Source organism: Panthera leo, chromosome B2, assembly GCF_018350215.1.
Source record: "Panthera leo isolate Ple1 chromosome B2, P.leo_Ple1_pat1.1, whole genome shotgun sequence".
In the NCBI taxonomy this organism is placed as follows: domain Eukaryota; kingdom Metazoa; phylum Chordata; class Mammalia; order Carnivora; family Felidae; genus Panthera; species Panthera leo.
In genome coordinates this window covers 539,383-567,088 of record NC_056683.1, presented here as the reverse complement: position 1 = coordinate 567,088, position 27,706 = coordinate 539,383, and the positions used below count along the sequence as shown (strand labels likewise).

Here is a 27,706-nt window from a genome sequence, read left to right as displayed (position 1 = left end):
CATCACACGTTACTGTGCGATAAACAGTGATGTGTTATGAACAAATGTACAAACAGGATCTCAGGTGACGCTAGAGCAGATAGAGTCCAGGCCGACAGGCATGTGACCTCCCTGCTCTCCCGCCCCTGGGATGGCAGACCTGGCTTGGAGCTTTGCCTCATGACGTTTCCAAAGAACAACCCAAAGTGCAGGACGTCCACAAACGGAACGAGGGCTATTTTGCCGGGAGTTGATGTTCCTAGATTGAGAGAAAGGTGACGGTCACATTTGGGACATTTGAAGAAGATGAGATTTATCATAGCTAGCCTCAGAAAACAGACTCAGCACCCGTGGGCAGAAAAGTAAAGCTGAGCGTTCAAGCTTTTCCTCGTTACACGAGAACATATTCGTTAGTAAGTGTGGTGCGTGTAAGAGGTAAGTAAATGCAATTAATTTCTTTTAAATGTTTATTTATTTATTTGAGACAGAGAGAGAGGAGAGGGGGGGCAGAGAAAGACAGAGAATCCTAAGCAGGATCTGCACTGTCAGTGCAGAGCCCAACGCAGAGCTCGAACTCACGAACTGTGAGATCATGACCTGAACCTAAATCAAGGGTCAGACACTTAACCGACTGAGCCACCCAGGCATCCTGATAAATACAATTCTGCACTCCGTGTCTGTGTCCAAGGCTCCGCTCAGGAAGAAATGAGCAGTTGCCTTGGGGGAGTGTGAGTTACCAGGTGGTGGGAACACACGCAGGGACATGTCCACACCCGCTATGGGGACAGGGCAGAGCAGGAGTGAGGAAGAAGTTTCCAGAGAGGAGAAGATGCATCCTGCAGCCTGAACACAGTGGGCGCTTCACTGGGTGGACAGTCAGGGAGGCAGAGGTCAAGTCCCTGCGAGAAAATCAGCACAAAGGAAACACGTGCAAGAAAGGCACACTCTAAAAGGTGCGAGTGCGTGTGGTTCGATAGGACAGTCACAGGAGGCCTCTGGTTAAGGGGCAAACGTCTCTGTCATAGTCACTGAGCCAATCCATGGGTTTGCATGAATGACGTTAATAAGACATCTGAATTGTAACTTGAAGGCAGTGCTCATTTAGCAAAGAATTCTGTGACAGGGAAAGCCTGGCAGATGAGAAGAATCACCAGGAGAGTAGTCTGTTGCCTCAATGCAGTGAACGCAGCATGCAGTGTAGACGTGGTGTAGAGTGGGTACGGGCTCCTGCTGTTCCCACAGAGCCCCCAGGACACGCTGGCTTTAATTCTCTGCAGTACAGCAGTTATTTATTTACTGAATAGCTATTTAATCTCTACTTTCTTTCACTGAATAAGTCCCATTTGGAAAGAAATGGGTTGTTGTTTTTCATTGTTGAATCTCAGGACTTGCAGCAGGAAAGGCAGAATCTCTGTGCTCAGTAAACACGTGCTGAGTAAGTGTGTGAAGGACTCAGTGACAACAGAAATGGGGAAAAGGAAGGATCGGTACAGAGGACCTTTGGTGGTATCTGAAGACTGATTAACAGACTGGATGAAGACAGAAATGAGCTGGAGTTAATTTTTTCTCCAACGTCATGCTTGGTGACCCGGTGTATTTTTTTTTTTTACCAGAAATAACCTTTTATTCAATAGGATACAATAAAATGTATAAGAACATTGGAAACCACTCACCTGCCTCTGGCCCCATAAAATACTTTTGATAAAGCTCAGTGATTAAATGTATGGGAACTCCATGAATAAAACAGAAGGAAATTTGTGCTGTGCTCTTGGATGGTCACAGAAGATTCTGCTAAGAGCAAATCTTCACTAATTAGTTTATAAGTTAGACTTTTTTTTTAAATAGTTTATTTATTTCTAAATTTACATCCAAGTTAGTTAGCATATAGTGCAACATTGATTTCAGGAGTTGATTCCTTAGTGCCCCTTACCCATTTAGCCCATCCTCCCTTCCACACCCTCTCCAGTAACCCTCTGTTTGTTCTCCATATTTAAGAGTCTCTTATGTTTTTGTCCCCCTCCCTGTTTTTATTTTTGCTTTTCTTCCCTTACATTCATCTGTTTTGTCTCTTAAAGTCCTCATATGAGTGAAGTCATATGATTTTTGTCTTTCTCTAATTTCACTTAGCATAATACCCTCCAGTTCCATCCATGTAGTTTCAAATGGCAAGACTTCATTCTTTTTGATTGCCAAGAAATACTCCATTGTATATATATACCACATCTTCTTTACCCATTCATCCGTTGATGGACATTTGGGCTCTTTCCATACTTTGGCTATTGTTGATAGTGCTGCTATAAACATTGGGGTGCATGTGCCCCTTCAAAACAGCACACCTCTACATACCTAGTAGTGCAATTCCTGGGTCAGACTAGATGAAGACAGAAATGGGCTGGAGTTAATGTTTGTTTTCAATGTCATGCTTGGTGACCAGGTGTATTTTTTAGCAGATCAGCTGGCATTGTGAACACAGAGTAGGATTTGGTTCTTAAAGGCATGAGGGTGAGTGTAACTTCCAAACTTTTTGAGTTTTAGATTTGCAGGTAAGAAATGTACCTACCTGGCGTACTAGCGCTCTTTAGAGGTAGATTTGCATTTATATTGAACGAATCCTTGCCTGCTGACCCCTTCCCAGGTCATGAACCTCAGCTGTTCCCAGTGGCAGGACAACAGCGAGTCCGTCAAGCACTTTGCATTCGCCAAGTTCTCTGCCGCTGCCGAGCAGTGCTTGCTTCTATTCACCCTCATCCTGCTCATGTTCCTCGCCTCCCTGACGGGCAACGCTCTCATAGCCCTGGCCATCTGCACCAACCCCACCCTCCACACGCCCATGTACTTCTTCCTGGCCAACCTGTCTCTCTTGGAGATTGGCTACACGTGTTCGGTCATACCCAAGATGCTTCAGAGCCTTGTGAGTGAGGCCCGGGGCATCTCCCGCGAGGGGTGTGCCACACAGATGTTCTTCTTCACGCTGTTCGCCATCAGTGAGTGCTGTCTTCTGGCGGCCATGGCTTTTGACCGCTACATGGCCATATGCTCCCCACTACACTATGCGACACGAATGAGCCGTGGGCTATGTGCCCAGCTGGCTGTGGTTTCCTGGGCAGTGGGTTGCATGGTAGGCTTGGGCCAGACCAACTATATTTTCTCCTTGAACTTCTGTGGCCCCTGTGAAATAGACCACTTCTTCTGTGACCTCCCCCCTATCCTGGCTCTTGCCTGCGGGGATACATCCCGTAACGAGGCCGCGGTCTTTGTTGTAGCCGTTCTTTGCATTTCCAGCCCATTTCTACTGATCATCGCTTCCTATGGCAGAATCCTAGCTGCCGTGCTGATCATGCCCTCACCTGAAGGCCGCCGGAAAGCTCTGTCCACCTGCTCTTCCCACCTGCTTGTAGTGACGCTCTTCTACGGCTCAGGGTCTGTCACCTACCTGAGGCCCAAGGCCAGCCATTCGCCAGGAACAGATAAGCTCCTAGCTCTCTTCTACACAGTGGTAACCTCCATGCTCAACCCCATCATCTACAGTTTGCGGAACAAGGAGGTCAAGGCAGCTCTCTGGAGAACCCTCTGGAAAAAAGCTTTAACTCGCGGGTAGGTACCGAAGGGCTGTGCAGATCTGCTCTTTGAAAAGATGCACACACAACCCAAGAGGAAAGAAAGAAACATACACTGTGAGCCCTGCAGCCTGTGTAAGGACCTTCTGTGATAATACTCTGAGCCCTGCAGCCTGTGAAAGGACCTTCGGTGATAACACTGTGAGCCCTGCAGCCTGTGTTAGGAACTTCTGTGATAACAGTGGCTGCAATTTTGGAGACACCTCTGTACTCACAGCCTAAGTTCTGATTGCCAAATTCTGGAAGGAAGTTGGCTCCCAAAAATTTTTAATATGTGAGTCCAACACTAGACAGGTTTTCCAAAATATGTTAGTCTAGACTTAGTGTATAAATTGCCAGATTATATCTCAGAAGTCTGGCAAATTCTCATTCTGCAGTCTTAGTCATTTTCCAGTCCCCGAGGGTCCCATCTGACTCTCTGCCCTAGTCCCTGGGGAAAGTGTTCCCACATATGTCTGCCCCACATGACTCTCAAATCCCTAATAACTCCATGAAACACATTATTTCCTTCCATAAAAAATGTTTTAAGCATTCCAACTGTAATTATTGTTACATGACATGGAATTCTTTCTGTGAGTTGCGTGTACTATAAAATATGTAAGCATGCAAAAAAAGAAAGCAAACACGTTTCAGAACATTAAAAGAAAAAAGTGGGAAATTTTTATCAGTCTCCATGCTGAAAACGCTTTTAAAAAGAGAATCATATTTAAATTATAGGATAGAAAGATAAAAATGAACTAAACATAATTAACATAAACAATTTAAAAGATTTTTATATAATTTACAAAATTTGCATATGTACAGATGAATTCTGGCTCCTTATGCTTGGAAATGAGCCACACACTATCTCTCAAAGGAAATGAACATGGTCACAACACAGTAGCTGCAGGCGCCTGGAGAGGCATTGCCTGAGGCACCAACACCCAGCCCTCACAGGTGCTGGGATGAAGGAGGGTTTGCTAACAACTCAGGCAGCAGCTGTCATAGGACCAAGAGTAGCTGTGTGACCCAATCAGTGTGCACGATGACTAGTCCTGGGTGTGATGTAAATGTGGTCCCTGGTTAGCAGCACTGTATTGTACCCTTGACATGTGCAGAGAGGGCAAATCTGAAGTGCTCTCACCACACACACAATCTCTATTTGAGATGATGGGTGTGTCAATAACTCAGTTGTGCTAATACTTCATCACCTTGTGCACCTTAAATACATGCAGTTTTGCTTGTCAGTTAGTGGTAAAAGAAAAAAAGAATGTGCTAATGTGATAATTCTATCAGGGGACAATAGTCACGTCCACTAATGACCAAGATGTGTTTTCCAGATATCCCTACTTTACCAAAAACTGTCCAATTAATTCACACATAACGCATTGTGGTTCATATTTAGACATGTGCATAGTAATTGACAATGGGAATAATCAAACAAGCAAAACTAACTGGGGAATAATTATGCTATGGAATAGGCAGAAATTATAGGCAGGCATTAGAAATGATGGCCAATCCAGAAAAAAGAGTGATTATTAAAGCAAGTTAAAAACGATTTGTATACCATGACCATTTTTGTTTAGTTTTATAAATCTGAACGGATTACAATGGGATGTTCACAGTAGAATCTCCAGGCGTTCATATTGCAGATGTTTTTCTTATCCTTGTTTCTAAGGTTTCTTCAATAAATATGCAATGTATGTAGAATACAGATACTAAAATATTTAAATGTAGACCTTTTGTTAAAACAAATATAATACATGCTTTTCAGAGCAAATTTATAAAATATATAAAAGTGTAATATTGAAAATTTAATCCATTTATCTTCCTCGAATGCAGCCAATGTAAACATTTGGCTTATTTTATTTTAGCCTTTTTCTTTCCACTAATCACACACACACACACACACACACACACACACACACACACACTCAAGTCCCTTCCCATGAAAGATTATGTTATGAAAACATATATATGTTGTTTTGAAAGCAGTTGAATATATAAAAAGTACCAAAAATGCATCTTCTAGAACACTTAATGTTTGTTTTAAATATCTACATGGTCACGAATTAACTTACCCTCAGTATTTTCTCTACTGCATGTTCCTGAATATTAGTTATAGGGAGACATTCTTTACTAACTCTTCTCCTCCAAGCCTGTGCCATGTGGTGTTGGGGAGACTCTGGAGTGCACTTTCCTCTGCACCAGCACAGACAGCGCCACCAACCATAACGACAACCACGTTTACCGAACTCTGAGTGTATAAAAGGGCAGTTTAAGCTCACTCCATGTGACCTTAAAAACCACCCTTGTGCTACTGTCCTCAGTCCACACGCCTGGAGGCCAGGAGCAGAGGCTGGAACCTCTCATCTCCAAAGTGAGCAAGGACCAGTGTGGGGCACCAGCCATGACTTCCAGGAAGGTTCATTCCCATTAGTTCTGATTCCCTGCATTCTCTGTCCCTGAGATAAATAAAGCGCAAGTGAAAAGACCAAACAATACCAGAGAGTGTCCACTGGGAAGGGACAAATATGCTGTTCAGGTTTCTTTCTAATTTGTGAGATTTTTTCAGAGGGGTGATTTTATTTTTCTTTGTGAAAGCCTCTCCTTTGGTTTGAATCAGCACATGTGATGTAAACAGTAACTTTTGATTTATATTTAAGAGTAACCCCTATACCCTACGACCCAGCAATCACACTACTAGGTATTTACCCAAAGGGTACAAAAATGCTGATTTGAAGGGGCACATACATCCCAATGTTTATAGCAGCATTACCAACAATAGCCAAATTACAGAAAGAGACCAAATGTCCAATGACTGATGAATGAATAAAGAACATATGGTATACGTACACAATGGAATATTACTAGGCGATCAAAAAGCATGAAATTTTGCCATTTGAAATGATGTGGATGAAACTAGAGGGCATTACGCTAAGTGAAATAAGTCAGTCAGAGAAAGAGAGATACCATATGATTCCACTCATGTGGAATTTGAGAAACAAAACAGATGAAGATATGGAAGAAAATAAAGAAGAGAGGGAAACAAACTACAAGAGACTCATAATGATACATAACAAATTGAGGGTTGCTAGAGGGGAGGTGGGGGGAGATGGGCTAGATGGTGATGCGTACTAAGGAGGGCACTTGCTGGGATGAGCACTGGGTCTTGTATGTAAGTGAGGAATCACTGAATTCTACTCCTGAAGTTAATATTGCACTGTATGTTAACTAACTAAAATTTAAATAAAAAGACAAAAAAAAAAAAAAAGACAGAGAGAGAAAGAGAGATTCCCAAACACCTATGCTTGTTATCTTTAAATCACACACATAAATTGTTTACCTCCTATTTACATAAAAACACAGTCAGCAGCATGTTCTGAGAGCAAAATTCTCAAATAGATTTTTAGAATGAGCTACAGTTTATCTCATTCAATAATAGATGAACCAGCAGAAGATAAGACAGGTAGCCCAGGGCTTAATGACAAGGAAATCTAGGCAGAGAGACAGTTTGAAAAGGAATTTATTAATTGTCTCACTCTTGGAGTTATTGTCTATACCAAGTTACAAAATCAGAGCATGCCATCACCTCTTCTAGGTTAACCTGTCTCCTTGCAGAATGCAAACCACAGGTCGGTTTGCAAACTCTAAGCCATGGGCCAAATCTGCCTACTGCCTATTTGTGTACATGAGGCTCAGTGGAGATGCCCCCAGCCCCCTCACCAACACGCGGTTCAGGGGCTGTACCTGCAGAGTTCAGTGTTTGCAGATGCCTGGTACCTGCCCTCCGCCGGAAACGTCCACACATGAGAAACACCAACAAAATGCAAGGGGTGGAAGTTTCTTGGATCCTGATTGGAACAAACCAAAGACAAAAACCATTTAAGAAAATCTGAACATGGGCTGACGGATTATGGTAAGCAAATACTGTTCGTTTTCTTTCTATATTATTGTTTGCAATGATACAATGCCTGAGATTTACTTTTAAAAACTACAGCAAAACAAAACAAAATGAAAAAACAAAAACTGTGGGAGGAAATATTTGAAACAAAATTGGCGTGATGCTGATAATTGCTAATGTGGACTTGGATGTTGGTGGGTTATCTTATCCTCTCCTACCTCCGTGTACTATGTTTGAAATGTTCATATGTGAAAAACAGTAATCCTTTGTCCAGTATGTGTTACTGATTTCTATCTTGATTTCATATTTCTCAAAATAAATGCTCATGTGCCTTTAAGCTTTTGGAATGTGTTCAGACTTGCTGTATTATTCAATATTTGGTCAACATGTTGTGAATGTTCTGTGTATGCTTCAAAAACGCTCGTATAAACTCATTGGCTTGAGTGTCCTCTCTGCACGTCTGAGGTGATTTTTGTTGTGTTAACTATATTCCCTGTGTATCACTCATGTTTGTGTGTCTTTCTACCAGTGATTCACCCAACTCCGCTGTGGATTTCTCTCTTTCCTTTGCTACTTGTCCGATTTGGCTTCATACCTTGAAGCTATGTTACAGGAGGTGTGTGAATCTTGGAGTGTTATAATTTCCAGGCTGATTAAATATTTTAGCATGATGAAAAGTCCTTCCTTATTACTGGTAATCACTCTTCCCTTAAAGTTTCTGTCATGTGATATTAGCATGTTTCAACTTCCTACTGTCTACCGTCACAGGGTATGTCTTTTTTTAACCTTTACCCTGCATCTTATATGTAGTTTTTATCTTAGTCTCTAAAAAAAATGCACTCTGGGGGCACTTGGCTGGCTCAGTGGGTGGACCATCTGACTCTTGACCTCAGGGTCATGAGTTCAAGCCCCACGTTGGGCATGGCGCCTACTTAAAAAAAAATTTAATTAAAAAACAGTACTCTGAAAATATTTTTATTTATTTGGACAGTTTGGGCCATTTACATTTATATAATTTATACATATAGTTTATATAATGTACTTTATATACAAATTTATATAATTCATACCCATAATTTAAATAATATAATTCATATAATTGCTGGAGTTGGTGGCTACTATTTTTCTATGCAGCTTCTATTCGTCCAATTTATTGCTTGCCTTTTCTTCTACTGCGTTTATGTTTTTATAATTAATCAAATAGTTTTATTATAACACTTGCCTCACCTTCAAGCTTGTTGGCATTACATTAAAGTCTTATTCTTTTAGTGGCTTAGACATTACAAGATACATCTTTGATCTGTCATAGGCTGAATTAAGTTATTATTTTTACCAATTTGTTTTCCCCATGAAATGATTTTGAGTGATTTCTCATTTATGCTATTAAATTAAAACAACAAGCCTTAAGACAGAGCCAAATCTTTCAGAGCTACCAGGTGAAAATGACAAACCAATGATTCTAAAGGATTTTTCTCAGATTATATTTACTGATGCCATATAGTAAAATAAGAAATCAATAACAAAGTGATAGTCAAAAAAATAAAATAGATAGCATTAACAAAATCATAGTCAACATCCCATGAGTTTAGAGTCCAAAAACCACATTCCTAAATAAATTCAAGTTACAGAATAAATAAAAATTAAAATTAAAAGGCATTTATAGCTAAATTTCAAAATATGTATGGAAACGTGTGTATTGCAGCAGTACTCAAAGAGAATTTATGGATTTAAATGCATTTATTGGTAAATTGGAAGAACAGAGGCTAAACATTCAAAATACCAAAATAAGGGGAGAACAACAAAATAAACCAAAGAAAATAGAATAAAGGAGATAATAAAGCTAAAAGGAGAAATGAATGAAGTAGAACACTAATACAACAATTAAATAGATTTGACCAATAAAATAATAAGCTGGTTCTTTGATAAAACTAATAAAATGGTAAACCTCTGGCTATTTACATGAGTAAGTATCATTAAGATAAAAAATGACACAGTATAAAACGGATTTAATGCCACAACACACCATTTCAGGAAGAATGTTGAGCCGATAACTTAAAAATCTAAATGTAATGAATAATTTTCTACAGAAAAATATAAATTGTCAAAATTCCCAGGAAGGAAAAAGCCTGAGTAGAACAGTATATTTTTTTTAATGAGCTCAGGATTACTAATGTCCCACAGTGTACCCTCAGCATCACAAGGCTGGATCTGTTCTGTGTGACTTCTAGAAAACTCAAAGAACCATTAATTCCAGGTTTATTTAATCTCTTCCAAATTTAATAAGAAATAGAAAGTTGCCCCACTGATTTTATGAGACTAGTAAAATTTTTATGCATAAACAGAACACAGGTGACATAAGAAAATGATATTATTGGCCAATCTCCATTATAAACTCAAATACAGTTTTACATTTTACAAAATTTTTATAAAAATTCTCAAAAGACATTTTGAATATAGAAGGAATATTCTAAAAACAATACATTACAGACAAAGCCAGCTTATTCCAGGAACACAGATATTATTTCAAGGTAGAAAATCTATTGACACAGGAAGTATGTAATAGATTATAATAGGAGAAAAACAATGCAATCTTCTCAACAGTTGCATGCGGAAACAATGGATACTTTCAGCATTTTAGCTGGGCACAGTTTCTGGCATTCAAATCTGGCTACATTGTGGGTTGAATAGAGGATAAGCAATGAGGTTCTCATACAGTCAAGGTGGGGTTGTCAATCAATATGGTTACCTGCGGAAATCTTTGCCATATCAGCGGATTTCTGTAGTTTCTAATGGGCATCTCCTTTACCTGAAGGCTTCCACATGTAGTTATTGACCACACAGAATCATTCCCACAAAAGTAGGTAAAAACTGGCATCTACACACAAGAATGTTTGTTGCAGCATGGTTAGAAAGAGTAAAAAACTTGAAACAATATAAATATTCTTAATAAAATGAGATACATGCACACAATTAAATAATCTGAATATCTTTGTAACTAGTTCTTAAACTAGTGTAAGTGATACATGTAGTTTAATATTATTTATGTAAATTTAAAACCATTAATATCTATATATTTTTACTTTAAAGTATTTTTAAATGTTTTTGGATAAATGTACACAAACTAATAATCATGAATACCTCTAGGTATGACTGCTAAAAATGTAGAAAATATATAGAAAATATTAAATTTTTTAATCTTATTGGGGATGTAAGTATACCATTTTTATTAGTGCTTTCATTTATTGTCTATTTGAAATTATAACATTTTAAATGATTTGGGTAATCATACTGCTGATTAGGTATTTGGCTGTCCTAATCCATCTATAAAAATATTTTATTTAAATCTGACCACAATTAATCCAATTTCCATCAAATGTCAATCAAATTCTATCATATAAACAGAGAAATAGAAGCACCAGTTTGTATAAACAACACCTAAGGCACCTTATCAATGTCTTCTTAGTAGATCATGTTTTTTCTCCTCCAATGAGGTCATTTTTTTTTTAAATCATTCCATTCAACTTACTATATTCAGCTAGAGTTACTTATCTGTATTAAAATAATTACTTAGGATTAATCTCTGTTAAAAGCATTTATTTTTAAGACCACATTTATAAAACAATAACACATTGTAAGTATGTTGAAGTAGTCTCAAGAATTAAAGCCAATAAGGATTTTGATAATATTTTATAAATCGATAACTATTATGAACATAGGGAAAGCATGGCCAATATTTTCACACTTTAAAAGTTACCCAGATTTTCAGCTGTGTTATTAGAATAGATAAAAACTTCATATTCAATATGAAGAAAAAAAATTTATAAATTCTATGAAATTACAATATCTGTGAAAGGGAATGTTATAATGGCAAAGACAAACACTTTTATTTATAAATAAATCTGCTTACTTTTGGGAGATTTAAATATTCACACTTAATGACAATATTTCAAATTGTGTTTATTTGACCTCAATTCAGGTATAGCACCAAGGGGTCAATCAAGAGATTGGGGGCTGCTCTGTGGTAACAAGAGACGTGTAGTAGAGAAACAGTCACGTTGGTGGTTCTCCTTGGAGACTTTCTCTGTGGCTGGGAGAGATCAGAATGGTCCCGGGTGCATGGAATCCCAGGCGCCCTGCTGAATATGTGAGAACCAACAACCCCTGATAAGACAAACCGTCAGGTAGCTGTGGGTGTGCAGGGCCCTAACCGGCTGGCGAGCTGCAGACGCAGCCCCTGCTGCAGAGCCCTGTCCTCAGCTAGACCCACCTGGCAGCCGTGACCAGCACGAGCTGGAGCTGGCTTCTGTCTGCTCATGGCGATAGTTCGTTACCAGAGCAATAACTCCGGGATTCCTGGAAGTATGATTCATGTGCACATACCCCTGCCTCTAAACGTGTTCATGTATACACAGAATCTTTACAAATTAGCCAGAAAAAGACACATAACCGTTTGGGAAAGGAGGATGAAAAGAAGGGCTTAGGATAGTAACTTCAGGATGCCATTGAAAGGAAATGTCACACCTGTTTTACTGCGGAGCCGAAGCTGTGACCCTTAGACGCGGATGTGTAAGTCCTCGGCACCTGGGGAATGGCTGAGTACGGGTCACGGTTCTCCCTGATGTGGGTCCCTCCACAGAAGTCTCCTCAGAGCCCACTTAACCTCCTTGTTTCTCAGCGTGTAGATGAGAGGATTAAGCGAGGGCGTCACTACAGTATAGAAGAGGGTGAGGAATTTACTGTGGTTCTGCGTGTACTCGCTCTTGGGTTGGATGTAGACAGAAATTATAGTCCCGAAGAACAAAACCACAACCAGCAGGTGGGACCCGCAGGTCCCAAACGCTTTCCTCCTGCCTTCCGTGGACCTGATTCTCAGCACGCTCCTGGCGATGCAGCCGTAGGAGACCAGAATCAGCCCCAGCGGTATGACCACATAGAGGACGATGGCTATGGAGAGCTCGTTCTCCAGGAAGGTGGTGTTCACACAGGCAATTTTAATCAGGGCAGGCTCCTCACACATGAAATCATCCACCCTGTGGTGGTTGCAGAGAGGCAGCTGGAAGACGAGGATGGTCTGAAGCGTGGACTCCACAAAACCACTGCTCCAGGCCACAGCTGCAAGCTGCCGGAGCAGCCTGGGGTGCATGATGACGCCGTAGTGCAGGGGGCGGCAGATGGCATTGAAGCGGTCGTAAGCCATCACCGTCAGAAGGATGCACTCAGTGGAGCCCAGCCCCAGCGCCACGTAGAGCTGGAGCACACAGCCCGTGTAGCTGATGGTCTTCTCGGGGCCCCTGAGATGCACCAGCATCTGTGGGACAATGCTCGTCGTGAAGCAGAGGTCCAGGAAAGACAGATTCGACAGGAAGAAGTACATGGGCGTGTGCAGCTTGGGGTTCAAGAAGGAGACCAGGATGATGGCTGTGTTCCCCACCAGCGTCAGTACATATATGATGGAGATGGCCACAAGGAGGACCTTCTCCAGCCCGGGCTGCTCAGAGAAGCCCAGCAAGATAAACCCTGCCGGGTTGCTAGAATTTGTCCCTCTCATTCCTCCCTACCTGAGAGTCACCTTTCTTTGTCATTCCTGTTTTATTCCTGCGGGAAGAAAATCAGGTCTCATAACCACTGGAAAAATAACAAAGTGAGTGAAATGAGCATTTGGACACTGGAATTAGAGAAACAACAGACAAAGATAAAATTATGCAAACTAACAAATATAATAGGTTGACTTGTTATCCGGAAAGAAAGACAAATATATTCCATCATGAAAATACTAAATGCATTGAAAGGAAATATACAAACACAGGAGAGACATTAGAAGCATATACTGAACCAGATTTGAGATTTATATACCAAACCACCTGAGGATTAAAATACACAGGCCATCAATGCACACACTGTGAAAAAGCAGAGAAATTGAAAAGGTGATTGGTTTATATAGATAGACATGTGCTAGACAATATATGTAACAGATAAGTTGAAAGATCCATGTAGTGAGCAAGGGTCTGAGAGAAGGTACACAGAGTTGGAGACACATAGAATTTTTATACAGGAGCAATGAGACATGGTTATCATTCATATTCATTGTGTTTCTATGAAGCAAATAATTACTGACCTGATAATAGCATTAAGCAAAACTTCTGTGATCTCCCTATTTGAGTCATAGGTCTACTGTCTTCACGAACATTGCTGTCTAGGAAAGTCTAATTCACAGTCCCCAACAAGCACACTCTCTCCCCAGTGGGTCCTAAGTCCACACGCTTTAATATGCTTTCACTACAAGAGCATCTGAATTCAGTCATCTAATGCAATCCACTGACATTTCATAGAGTAAATGGTGTAAAATGCATCAGTGTCCTTCATGCTATGAGCCTGCAGAGATTAGGAAGTGCAGTTAGGAACATCCGTCCCTCTGAATGCTCGGTCCTAGCGTTTCCAAATGACTGGGCAGATGGATGACCTGTGGGTCAAACCTAAACAGGTTTCTTACAATAAAAAAACAAAAATATCCAATGAAAATTCTCTTCAATATCCTGACCAGAAAATATAACTGTATTTCTAAGAGCCCTCGGCCATTATAGCTGATCTTAGGCAATCGTCATATAATCCACTTTAAGGAGAATAAGTTGTTTATTTTCCTCAGTATCCATGGCAATCATCAGCTGCAGTTTGAACTCTGGTTGAGTGAAACTGCTGTGTTTTGGGTGAGTTCAACCCTCCTTCCAGAATTGAAACAAAGGAAGGAAACTAATTGAAACAAAGGAAGTAGTCACTGTGTTTACCATATGTCCCTGTGACCACGTGGTTTGGTGGTAAAGTAAAACCCTGAATTGTGTGGTACAGAATTGACTTTGGTTTAGCTGCTAGGTTTCCTCCCCCAAACTGTGAAGAGGGAAAGCTTGGGGCTGCTGGGTCTACAAGAAACACAGTGCGTGGGGGGCCCACTTGGCCCAATGTAACTCTACATCACCACGATTTTGTCCTGGGATATTTCTGCTCCAAGAATAACCCGCATTTTCCCAGGTGAGTCCATACTGAAACTCTCTTTTCACATTTCTGTGAACCAAGATGCCAATGAGGGGATTTATGTCTGCAAAGAGAAGGAGAGAGTCAATTTTCCATGACTAAAAATATAGTGGATGTTGGGACACATGAAAACCTCATCCTGTTCGCTGCTAAAGGGAACCAGCTCTGGATGGCCTGGACTTTTAAAATAAACTTCCTTTATTTTTTTCCACACATGAGAAAAACAGCCCTACCTTCCAGGAAGAATGTCAATCCAGAAGCTGTTGGAGGCTGTGATGAAAAGTTCAGTCTTGATCAGAGTTCTGGGACAGGCAGCGGGGAATCTGCGTGTGGGCAGCCTATAAGCTGTGATCTCTTGGCTCAATCACCCTGCAGGTGGATGGAGGTTGGCGAGTTCACTCCTCACACATTGCTGGAGCTCCTTCCCAGGCAGCGTCCCATCTATATCACAGGGAGACTCCCGTCTCTGGAGAGAGAAGGGCCTTAGAGGCTTGCACTTCTGTGTCACTGGGAGGCAATCAATCCTATGCCACTGTCTGAACATACACACATGCACGTACACATGCACTTTGCTGTGAAGGTGTCTGTAACCGGCCCTCTGCTATCATGGTAGCCTCCCATCATGAGCTCTGAGATGGAGGGGCAGTGAGAAGAGTCTTCCACTCTAGGCATCGTGGAGTTTGCCAGCCAGAAAGGCCACGCACCTGCTTCTATCATGTGAGGTGCTGTCTCCTTGCTTCCAACAGTAAAAGCAAGAGGAGAGACATAAACTGGAGGTGAAGGAATCAGAACTTGAAGATTTGGATAATCCTCATTCATCTCAGAAGAAGACAGGATTACATCAGCAGAGACACTGATAAATTGGACCAACGGGCACAGAGATGAAAAAAAGAAGGCAAGGTTGTCAGACTCCTGGGTTTCTACAGGCTGGGAAATGGGGCAATGTGGCTGTGAACGTGTTTTCTCCTTCAAGAAAAGTGAAGAATGACCCTGAAGACAAATCAGGGCTCGGGGGGCTGCCCGGAGGAGGGGGGCACAGCTGTCCCCTGTGCAGCCTCAAAGGGTGCGAGCAGCTCCGTGGTGGACGCTGCCCAGTCAGGGGTCAGCACGGCAGACACAGGGCCAGCACGATGCCCTGTGGACATGGAGGTCAGAGCTCATGACAAAGAGGATTACTGCAGAGCCTTAAAATTGCAAGGAGTGTGTCTCCTGTTTTCTGGGCACTCGGGCTCTGCAAAAGGTGCACATAAACCATCTTCGAGGCCACGGAGAAACCGATACCAGGAAACTGTCTCCTTAGCCAGCAATGGTGTTGCTCCTGGCGACGGGGTTGATTTATAATGGCATTTGGAACATGTGGATTTTGTTCATGCCATGGTTCCATGGACATGATTGCTATTAAAAATAAATCCTAAACATTTGACCAAAATAATAATGATAACAGTGTAGAAACTATGCTACTCTCTGGAGGTGATGGAAATACCTGCTTTGTGCTCGCCCTGGGTCTTAGTACTTATTGAAAGGGTTGAAATAAGAGTTCTAATCATCAAAAGTAAAAACATCAATCTGGGAGAAATTGGCATTTCATGTTAAACATTATTAGGAATATACAGAATATGAGAATATTCCAGCCAAGACCCGCCTTCCCCAGCCGGTGCCCTAGACGGCCCAGCCCAGACCTGCCTTCTTTGGCCTGTGCCCTGGATGGCCCAGCTCTACTGTGCAGGGTGGTGTTGGCTGAGCAGCCTGGGCTCTGCACGATGTGACTCAGTGTGAAGGCCAGCACGTACAGCCGCCTGACCCTGGAGGCGCTTTCGTGCCCGAGTGCCCCAGGCCAGTCAGGGTCCTCACCTGCACTAGGTGCAGTGGCCCCTAATTTACAAGTTGTTGTGACAAGGAAATGTGACATTAGCCCAAGGTCACTTGCATATTAATAGAACCACCAGTAAGAATTCTACCTGTAACCACACACATGCTTCCAAACCTCTGGGCACTTAGACCTTCGTCACCCATTTAACATTCAACCTCAGGCTTTCAATCACGTCTAAGGCCACTCTTCCTGCTAATTCCCCCAGCCCTGGATAACCTCTGCACGGTGCGGGGAAGCCCCACACATGCACGGGGTCCCAGCAGCACCCCTCACCCTCCTCACCTGCCGTCGCCCTAATTCACATGCTCTCCCTGCTCTAACGCAAGTGGTGAAGGCCTGGCCTGGGCTGCAGTCAGATGGGCAGTGTGGTCTGAAGGTCAGAGGTCATGACCTCTGCTGTGCCATGGTCCTTCAGCTTTACAGCAGAGCCCACCCACCCACCCACCCCAGGAGCTTGGCAGTCACCCTCCAGCCCAGGATCACAGCCGCACTTCTAAAGTCTCCAAGCTGTTTCTTTCAGATCTTATTTTTTCTCCATAAGTCTGATTATTCTGTAAGAATTATTTTCCATACATGACCCCACTACTCTCACTGAAATGGTGCCTAATGATTAACAAATAAAGTTCCAGGTTTTCCACCATTTTGACCTAATTTATCTCTCCTACAACATGCCCTATTTATCCTATGATCAGCTTGTTCAGTTAATATTTAAACACTCAGAAGTTTCTGAATATCTTTTCCTTTTATTGAGGTTATGAACCACACACCACATCTAGTTCTCAAAATCTCACCAAACCTCATCCTTGGATGAAAAAACTTGGAGACTTTAGAAGTGTGGCCTTGATCCTGGGCTGATTGCCCATGACCTCATCCTCTGAACTGCCCAGTCATCTTTCATGTGCTAATCAGTGGATTTGTGAGAAGAAAGAATCTTCCAAGGAACTCAAGGTCTCAGTTATAGCTAGGGGAGAGACTCTGGGAAGTGGCAGAAAGTTCCTAGGGGATGAAAGGACCCATTACAAAAGGACTCCTGTGATTCTTGTTGCAATTGTGAACGGGATCAGTTTATTTGTCTTTCTGTTGCTTCATTATTGGTGTATAAAAATGCAACTGATAAGAGACTGTTAAAAACTGAGAACAAACTGAGGGTTGATAGGGGGTGGGAGGGAGGGGAGGGTGGGTGATGGGTATTGAGGAGGGCACCTTTTGGGATGAGCACTGGGTGTTGTATGGAAACCAATTTGACAATAAATTTCATATATTAAAAAAAAAGATAATATCCAGTAATGGCAAAGATTAATAAAAATGGAATAATCTAAAAAAATAAATAAATAAAATAAATAAAAATAAAAATGCAACTGATTTCTGTACATTGATTTTGTATCCTGCAACTTTGCTGAATTCATGTATCAGTTCTAGCAGACTTTTGGTGGAGTCTATCGGGTTTTCCATGTATAATATCATGTCATCTGCAAAAAGTGAAAGCTTGACTTCATCTTTGCCAATTTGGATGCCTTTGATTTCCTTTTGTTGTCTGATTGCTGATGCTAGAACTTCCAACACTATGTTAAACAACAGCGGTGAGAGTGGATATCCCTGTCGTGTTCCTGATCTCAGGGGGAAAGCTCTCAGTTTTTCCCCATTGAGGATGATAATAGCTGTGGGCTTTTGATAAAAGGCTTTTATGATGTTTAAGTATGTTCCTTCTATCCCGACGTTCTTGAGGGTTTTTATTAAGAAAGATGCTGGATTTTGTCAAAAGCTTTTTCTGCATTGATTGAAAGGATCATCTGGTTCTTTTCTTTTATTAATGTGATGTATCATGTTGATTGATTTGCAAATATTGAACCAGCCCTGCAGCCCTGGAATGAATCCCACTTGGTCATGGTGAATAATTCTTTTTACATGCTGTTGAATTCGATTTGCTAGTATCTTGTTGAGAATTTTTGCATCCATATTCACCTAGGAATAAACCTAACCAAAGATGTAAAAGATCTGTATGCAGAAAACTATAGAAAGCTTATGAAGGAAACTGAAGATACAAAGAAATGGAAAAGCATTCTGTGCTTATGGATTAGAAGAATAAATATTGTTAAAATGTCAATAGTATGTAAAGCAATCTACATATTCAATGCAATCCCAATCAAAATTGCACCAGCATTCTTCTTGAAGCTAGAACAAGCAATCCTAAAATTTGTATGGAACCACAAAAGACACCAAATAGCCAAAGTAATTTTGAAGAAGAACACCAAAGTGAGAGGCATCACAATCCAGACTTTAGCCTCTACTATAAAGCTGTAATCATCAAGACAGCATGGTATTGGCACAAAAACAGACACATAGACCAATGGAATAGAATTGGACCCACAAAAGTATGGCCAACTAATCTTTGACAAAGCAGGAAAGAATATCCAATGGGAAAAAAAGACAGTCTCTTTAACAAATGGTGCTGGGAGAAACGGACAGCAACATGCAGAAGGATGAAACTAGACCACCTTCTTACACCATTCACAAAAATAAACTCAAAATGGATAAAGGACCTGAATGTGAGACAGGAAACCATCAAAACCCTAGAGGAGAAAGCAGGAAAAAAACCTCTCTGACCTCAGCCACAGCAATTTCTTACTTGACACATCTCCAAAGGCAAGGAAATTAAAAGCAAAAGTGAAGTATTGGGACCTCATGAAGATAAAAAGCTTCTGCACTGCAAAGGAAATAAACAACAAAACTAAAAGGCACCTGATGGAATGGGGGAAGATATTTGCAAATGCCATATCAGACGAAGGGCTAGTATTCAAAATCTATAAAGAATTCACCAAACTCCACTCCTGAAAAACAAAGAACCCAGTGAAGAAATGGGCAGAAAACATGAATAGACACTTCTCTAAAGAAGACATCCAGATGGCCAACAGACACATGAAAAGATGCTCAACGTCGCTCCTTACCAGGGAAATACAAATCAAAACCACACTCAGATATCACCTCGTGCCAGTCAGAGTGGCTAAAATGAACAAATCAGGAGACTATAGATGCTGGAGAGGATGTGGAGAAATGGGAACCCTCCTGCACTGTTGGTGGGAATGCAAATTGGTGCAGCCACTCTCGAAAACAGTGTGGATGTTCCTCAAAAAATTAACAATAGATCTACCCTATGACCCAGTAATAGCACTGCTAGGAATTTACCCAAGGGATACAGGAGTGCTGATGCATAGGGGCACTTGTACCCCATGTTTATAGCAGCACCTTCAACAATAGCCAAATTATGGAAAGAGCCTAAATGTCCTTCAACTGATGAATGGATAAAGAAGCTGTGGTTTATATATACAATGGAATACTACTTGGTAATGAGAAAGAATGAAATCTGTTCATTTGTAGCAACATGGATGGAAGTGGAGAGTATTATGCTAAGTGAGATAAGTCAGACAGAGAAAGACAGATACCATATGTTTTCACTCTTATGTGGATCCTGAGAAACTTAACAGAAGACCATGGGGGAGGGGAAGGAAAAAAAAAGTTAGGGAGGGAGGGAGCCAAACCATAAGAGACTCTTAAAAACTGAGAATAAACTGAGGGTTGATGGGGGGGCAGGAGGGAGGGAAAAGTAGGTGATGGGCATTGAGGAGGGTACCTGTTGGGATGAGAACTGGGTGTTGTATGGAAACCAATTTGACAATAAATTTCATGTTTAAAAAAAAAAGAAGAAGAAGGACTCCTGTGCTTTGTGAAGGAGGTTGGACTCTCCTGTGAACTGGCAGCACATCTTGTATTTTGTAAGATCACAGACTCTGGAGTCAGATCAGCGTAGGTTCCAGAACCTGGGCAAGATATTTCTCCTCTAGAAGATAAGGTTTCCTCATCTTTACTGAGTGGAACAATAGTGCCAGTGAGTGATACGTGAAATGACGTGTGTAACGTGCTTGGTGGGGAGCCTGGCACCCAGCAGAGCTCAATCCACACTTACCTGCTGATGTGGTGAAGGTGAGACCAGTGTGTGGGCGCGATGAAAACAGGTCTTAGTGCCTCACCCTTCCTGCCTGCCATGTGCTGGCTCTCTCCCCCCTGGACTCCGTCTTTACAATGTCCCATGATCTTTGTGGTCATTTTTAAGTGGTAAAAATGCCCACGTTTAAGTAATAAAATATTCTCATGTCTGTGATTGAAGTGTCTGCCGTCAGGCCTGGTCCAGCTCGAGAACCTGCAGGGGAACTGAGAGCTATGAGGGTCTCTGTCTCCACCTTGTGTGTGCTACTCTTGCCTTAGGCACGGGCTGTGAACTTGCCAGTGGAAAACTGCAGAGGGAAAAGGACACGGGCGACAGCAAAGTTTACTCCATAGCTAAAGGCTGTTTCATTCAGCTTCTCACATTTATGTATTTGGGGGCACTTACTGTAAATCCATTCATCATGTTCACTGAACAGTCAATATCTACCGCTTTCTCCCACTCCGTTAATTCCAGGCCAGAATGCTTGGCTTCCCCTGAAAGTCCTTCTGGAGCCTTCCTCTCCCTCTGCCAGCCTGTCAGGGGTGTGGACACCAGTCAGGCTGTCACCCTGAGAGACACAGATGGCAGAGCCCCTCACTGAACTTAAGAGACATATGAATGGGGCACGAGGGGCTCAGTCGCTTAGGCATCCAACTTCAGCTCAGGTTGTGATCTCGCGGTCCGTGAGTTCGAGCCCCGCGTTGGGGCTGACAGCTCAGATCCTGGACCCTGCCTCGGGTTCTGTGTCTCCAACTCTCTCTACCCCTTCCCCACTCATGCTCTGTCTCTCTCTCTCTCTCAAAAATAAACATTAAAGAAATTTTTAAAAAGGAAGAATGAGTATGTATAGATGGGAATTGACAGTGAAAGGGGATGGGCAGAGGTATGAGCGTGCCCATGTGTTTGTGCTCAGCGGTATGTATATGCGTTACTGGGGGTGCATTTATTAGAATTAGAAAGTATACATGTAAACTAGTGTGTTCCTTGGTGCCCTTTTATATTGTTGTTATAATATCACTTCCTTTCACTCTTTTGAAAGACCATTCTGCACCTGTGCTGCTGTTGGATGCCCAGACCCAGATCTGCAAGTATATTGTCACATGCTATGTTACATGAACATAAGGGTTAATCATTGAGAATGACTTCATATATTTTACTTTCATGATTATTTTCCACAAGTAACAAAACAATTTCAAGATGTGCAGTTATTATGAGGGAAGAATTGTGAAGCCTGAGGACATGTGCCCATTTGTCTTCAACATGACACACAGTGATGGTCTTTGGAAATATGCTTTGTCTCAGTGAGCGTATTTTGAACATTTTCATTTACAACTGGACTTTCAAAAAGCCCATTACAAATCTCGGCCTCTTTAATCTTCTAGAAGGTAAAACATCTATGCCGAGGCCACTAACTTACACGCCACCAGGGAACCTCCTCTCCCTGACCCTTATCCCCATGTTGAGATTCAGCTACCTGGTCATCAACATGCAGGCCCAGAAGCTGACTCCTTCCTCAACACCATGCACCAGAACAGGCCAGGAGGTTGGGTTGTTTTATTTTTTTTTTAATTTGAACATGTTAAGATATTTTTATTATTTATTTACTTGAGTATATTTGACACACAATGCTACACTGGTTTCAGGTGTACAAGTGATTGGACAAGCTAATACGTTATCCTGTGCTGCCCCAATGCATCACGGTTACAGCATCACTGTGTGTTCTAAATGCAAATACCATACGATTTCACTCATGCATGGAATTTAAGAAACCCAACGAATAAACATAGGGGGAAAAGAGAGAGGCAAACCAGGAAACAGACTCTTACCCACGGAGAACACAGTGATGGGAGGTGGGAGGATGGGGGAACAGGTGATGGGGATGAAGAGGGCACTGGTCCTGAGGAGCACCAGGTGCTGCATGTGTGAAATCACTGTGTGCTACACCTGAAACTAGTGCTACACGCATGTTAACTGAAATTTTAAAAAATCTTGGAAGAAAAAAATAAATAAATGCATCACGTGAATTTATATTAATAAGCTAGTGGACTAAAAGAGTTAACTAGTCCGTGAAAGAAATACTTTTGAAATTATGTGTGCATAATGATTACACATTTAGAACACAGATATAAATGATTAAACATTTAGAACATAGATATAAATGTTGATTACTTCCAAGAGCCAAATGTTTGCCATTTTCTAGGAAAAAGAACCACTAAAATCTCCAGAAGCTGACTGTCGTTTATATAACAAATACCCTTGGGGAAAGGGGTTCTGCCGGCAGCTCAGTGGGTTGAGTGTCAGACTCTGGGTTTCAGCTCAGGTCACGATCTCATGGTTCTGGGATCGGCCGGGGCCGGGACCGGGCCGCCCCCCAACCCCCCCCCCACCCCCCACCGCGTGGGGCTCAGAGCTTTCAGCTCGGGATTGAGTCTCTGTCTCCTCGCTCTCTGCCCCGCCCCCACACTCGCGCTGTCTCTCAAAATAAATAAGCTTCAAAAAAAAATCCTTGGGGAGAAAAATCACTTCAAAATTATGGTTGAGGAGCTGAAACGGTATTTACGTACATGAAACATCAATGTCGCTGAATCCTCATTTATATGGTTTCTCATAAGCCACAGACTGAGCGCATCGTATCCTTCTAACAGTTCTTTCTCTCTTATTTACCTGTTTGTGTGATAGATTTCACCTCGGCTCCTGACACTCACGTCTCAGGAAAACTGCTTCGCGACGAGCCTCCGGAGCCCTTCTGGTCCACCCGCTGGCTTCTGCGGGACCCCGCGGTCCCCCACCACTGTGACTTCTCTGCAGACGGCCCTCCCTCCTGCCCGCAGCGCCACCTGTGCCGGCGCGTTTCTCCGCGTGCCCAACGACCCGTCCCAGCTGCTCCTGCTTTCCACCCTCCCCACCGATACGCCAACAATTCCGGACCACCACCATCTCTAACAACAATCTCCTCTTTATCACAGGAAAAGCTTCCATTCACCTTGTGGTGCCCTGTAGACAGATTGGATCAGAGAATCTGGATTTTAACTGCAAGGCTTCCTTTCTGAGCCTGTGGGATTTTTATTGAAGTGTTTGTTTTTGTTTTTGTTTTTGTTTTTTTTGTGTTTTTTTTTTTTGTCTGAGTTCACTCGTGCGCAGGAAAAGAATGAGCTTATTAAGTCGGGTCAGGGTGAAAAGGGGTGTACGGTTGTGTGGCCAGCTGCCGGAGGCCCCACTGCCTAGGCTCCTTGTTTGCAGATCCTGATTGACTTAGGTAAACGACCGTTTGGGGCATCATGTCCTTCTCAAGCTGCACTTTTAACTCCACTCCTGTTTTCACCAAAAGAGAGCAAACCCGTGACAGTCTAGACCCCCCTCCTTCAGTAAACGCAGAGCCCGGGCCCGCTCTCTCGGGGACAGCGAGAGACAGTGACTTGTTTCTGATGGCCGTGGCTACAGGCATCTTGCGATCAGAGGAACCACAAGGCCCCTTCCGACCACAATATTGGTTATTGATAGGCTGAGACCAGCACAAAACAATAGGAAAAGGACCTGGAAAGGAGTGATCAATAAATATCAGTTAACAGCTCTTCAGTCTTGTACTCTCCTCCTATTTGGATCTAATATGTGCTTATTATTTTCAATTGTTCTAACACAAATTCTTACCTACCCAGTAATTACATGCCCACTTATGCTTACATCTGAATGGAAAATCAATCACCCAAAAATATGGGTAAATTAATCCTTTTTTGGGTCTTTATAATATGGAAAAAAAATATGACTTATTTTTTCTCTGCATACTTATAGAAAGTGTGACACACATCATTTTTTTTTTAATGCTTATTTATTTTGAGGGAGAGCGTGAGTGGGGGAGGAGCAGAGAGGAGAGAATCCCAAGCAGGCTCCACGCTCAGCAAGGAGCCTGACCCAGGGCTCGAACATACGACCCTGGGATCATGACCTGAGCCAAAATCAAGAGTCAGATGTTCAACCGACTGAGCGAGCGGGTGCCCCTATTTTTTTTTTTTCTTTTTGACACAAGGCTTTAATGGTGGTAACTGAGCTGAAGCTGTCATTGCCAAAAGGCATCTAGTCTATTCATTGTGTTTGGAATTACTCTCCACAGGGAACTGTGCTACTATTAACCTGGCCAACAATGAATTTAAAGTAGTTGACCTATGAAATAAAAATATCCTCCCCAATGTTTCCTGAATAAATACAAGCTGAAATGTAGCCATTGGCAAACGGCTATCACTGTTTGCAAGCAACATAAAATATTCTTATAAAATACATTTCTTCATTTGTGAAATAGTTAAAAGGTCATAATAGATACAAAATAAAACAAGAAGGCAAGTACACTGAATGCCTGTGTGTTTGAGAGATTCATAACAAAGCATAGACCTCCTGACCAGTGCCTAACATTTGGAAGAAAGACATAAAACTGCAAATACAAGGAATAAAAGAATCACTTTTCAGGCAAAAATGGCCTGGACACACTGAGGACCAGACCAGACAACATCATCTCTGAATGATGGAAATCAGGTCACTGGCTCCCAGCGATATACATCAGGAATAAAAATGATACTACATACTACGTTTTTATAACTGTACAAATCTTTGTTGAATAAAAAGTTGAGATGCATTTTTTGAGCTTAGCACACATTTTTCTATTGTTTTATCCTCATAAGCAGCAACATAAACATTTTTAAAACAGAGTTCTGATTAGGCACAGTAAATTGAACAAAAATGTTGATTCCCATTCCTTTCTAAACACCATAAAAATTACATTACATAAAAGCTGATGTGAATCTATAAGGACAAGCAGGCTGGAGAGGGACCGACAGCCAAGAACAGATGGATAAACTTTTGGAAGATGTGAGACGAGAAGGATGGGATGAAGCCAAGGAAGGGGGGTAAAGCTACTCTCAGAGGACTGGCGAGGCAGCTGGTAGGAGCCAGAACTGGAGCCTCAGGGCTGCCTGGGGAGCAGGCAGGTGTCAGCAGGATGCTCAAGACAGAAGGGTTTAGAAATGTGCCCTAATGTTTATAGCAGCACTTTCAACAATAGCCAAATTATGGAAAGAGCCTGAATGTCTATCAACTGATGAATGGATAAAGATGTGGTTTATGTATACAATGGAATACTACTTGGCAATGAGAAAGAATGAAGTCCTGCCATTTTCAGCAATGTGGATGGAACTGGAAAGTATTATGCTGAGTGAGTGAAATAAGTCAGTGAGAGAAGGACAGATATCATATGTTTTCACTCATATGTGGAAGTTGAGAAACTTAACAGAAGACCGTGGGGGAGGGGAAGGGGAAAAAATAGTTTCAAACAGAGAGGGAGGCAAACCATAAGAGACTCTTAAATACAGAGAACACACTGAGGGTTAATGCGAGGGTGGGGGAGAAGGGAAAGTGGGTGATGGGCATTGAGGAGGGCACCTATTGGGATGAGCACTGGGTGTTGTATGGAAGCCACTTGGCAATAAATTATATTAAATAAAGAAATAAAGAAATGTTTCCAGCAGGCGGTTCGTGACAAGATAGAGAAGACAGAGGCTGACAGGTGTCTTGTGTGGACAATCACATCGTTTCACTCCCACTGTGCCTTCTGCTGCCCCAAAGGTGTGATAGAAGGAGAAATAAAGGCTAATGTAAAGGAGATAGGAGCAAAAATCTATGCTGAATGTTCATTTTGGTGGCTCGCCCTGAGGAGTATAGATTGGCAATGCTCAATAGCTTGGAAGAAGAAAATTTAGATCAAATTTGGGAGCATTTGTCTTGCTCCCTGTCTAGGTGGCTACGATCTCGGGCACGTTCTTTGATTTTTCTGAGTTTGGGGACTGCCATCAGCTAAATAGGAATAGTTAAAATGTGCTTCCCTAATTTATACAGTGGCTATGATTACCAAATGAATTAACAAATATCTTATGTTTATTAAATACCTTGTATGATAAATATGAGTTAGAATGAAGAGCCATTATGGGAGAGAAACATGTAAAAATCATTTTAGAAAGATGAATTTTGTGACTGAATGAAGTTCTTATTTTTCTCAGAATAGTGAGCATATGTAAGGAGTAATTTTACCTAATTCATAATCGATATTATAAAAATCATCTGAACGACCACTAAGACCAGGTCTTATTGGAATGGATTTAATTTCCTCTGAGGTGACTTTCTGAACTTGCCCAAAGTTTGTACTTGGTTGGAAACTTTATCTTGGTTGCTTCTGAGGTTGTCTCACTCGCTGGTCCCTCTGGCTCTTCTGTCCCGGGCATGTTGGTGGCAGACGTTAATTATGCTGAGTCTCAGAGGCTTACATGGAATCACAGCATGCAGACTCAGGGGAAAGCGCTGCGGGGGGCTGCGGGGCCTGGGGATGGCCATAACTGGGAGCCGGTGCCTTGACCCTTCAGTAGGTGAGGGGAGCGGGATTGACGCTGCACAGAGCCCAAAGGAAACCCAGACAGCAGACCAGGGTCTGGGAGTCACGTCTGAGCCTGAGGTCAGTCTTCCCCAACAGCCCCTCTCTGTCCCAAGCAAACAACCTGATAGATTTTACAGCCCAGCACCAGGTCAACAACGCAACGGTTTGGGGAGGGAAGGAGAGTCAAAATCAGAGGGAACCTTGCTTTGCTGCTCCATACAGTTGGGGAAGGAAGCATTCAGGAATAGAACTGTAGAGTAAAAAAATAAATAATTAAAAAATATTGATTTCACGGCCACTGACATTTTTGTTTGCGAAAACAATGGAATTAAGAAAAGTGTGTTGGGGTGCCTGGGTGGCTCAGTCGCTTGAGCCTCCGACTTCGGCTTAGGTCATGATCTCGCAGTTCATGAGTTTGAGCCCCGTGTCGGGCTCTGTGCTGACAGGTCAGAGCCTGGAGCCTGTTTCAGATTCTGTGTCTCTCTCTCTCTCTCTGTCTCTCTGCCCTCTCCCACTCCTGTTCTCTCTCTCTCTCTCTCTCAAAAATGAATAAACATTAAAAAAAAGAAGAAAGAAAAGTGTACTGATGTAGGATTCAAATCATATATTATTCAAATCTTTGCTTCTAAATTTACCAGATTTATGTGCTTGGGCAAGTCCTGTAGCCTCTTGGTGCCTGAGATTTCTCTGTTCTATCATTTAAAAAAGTATTCTTACTTTAGGGGATTATTATGAGAACAAATGAAACATACATGTGAGGAGGGCTTATTATATGCACAAAATCGATTATATATACATACACAAAACTTATATACATTTATATATTATGGAAAGTTAGATACGAACATTCTGGTATTTGCAGATCCTTGTTATACATTATTCTGTTATAAGGAAAGCTATGGAGAAATGCAATTGTTTCCTATTAGTGTTGTTTACC

General features: G+C 42.0%; 2 protein-coding genes across 2 annotated transcripts in view; one reads left to right on the top strand and one right to left on the bottom strand.

Moving 5' to 3' along the window:
- The first annotated feature begins 2,617 nt into the window (after nt 1–2,617).
- LOC122219281 (olfactory receptor 10C1-like) lies at nt 2,618–3,577 on the top strand. Its single transcript, XM_042937462.1, has one exon. It carries the CDS (start codon nt 2,618–2,620, stop codon nt 3,575–3,577), a length of 960 nt encoding a protein of 319 aa, XP_042793396.1.
- A 7,023-nt stretch (nt 3,578–10,600) lies between these two features.
- Nucleotides 10,601–27,706, bottom strand: part of LOC122219326 (olfactory receptor 2H2-like) — a 254,348-nt gene continuing 237,242 nt past the window's right edge. The window contains exon 3 of the mRNA XM_042937498.1: nt 10,601–14,971. Within this exon, the coding sequence (XP_042793432.1) occupies nt 12,083–13,027 (945 nt within the window). The 5' untranslated portion in view covers nt 13,028–14,971 and the 3' untranslated portion in view covers nt 10,601–12,082. The remainder of the gene's footprint in view (nt 14,972–27,706) is intronic.

What these genes read in the sequence shown, in the direction of transcription:
- LOC122219281 (XM_042937462.1), top strand. Translation starts at nt 2,618, where the DNA reads ATGAACCTCAGCTGTTCCCAGTGGCAGGACAACAGCGAGTCCGTCAAG.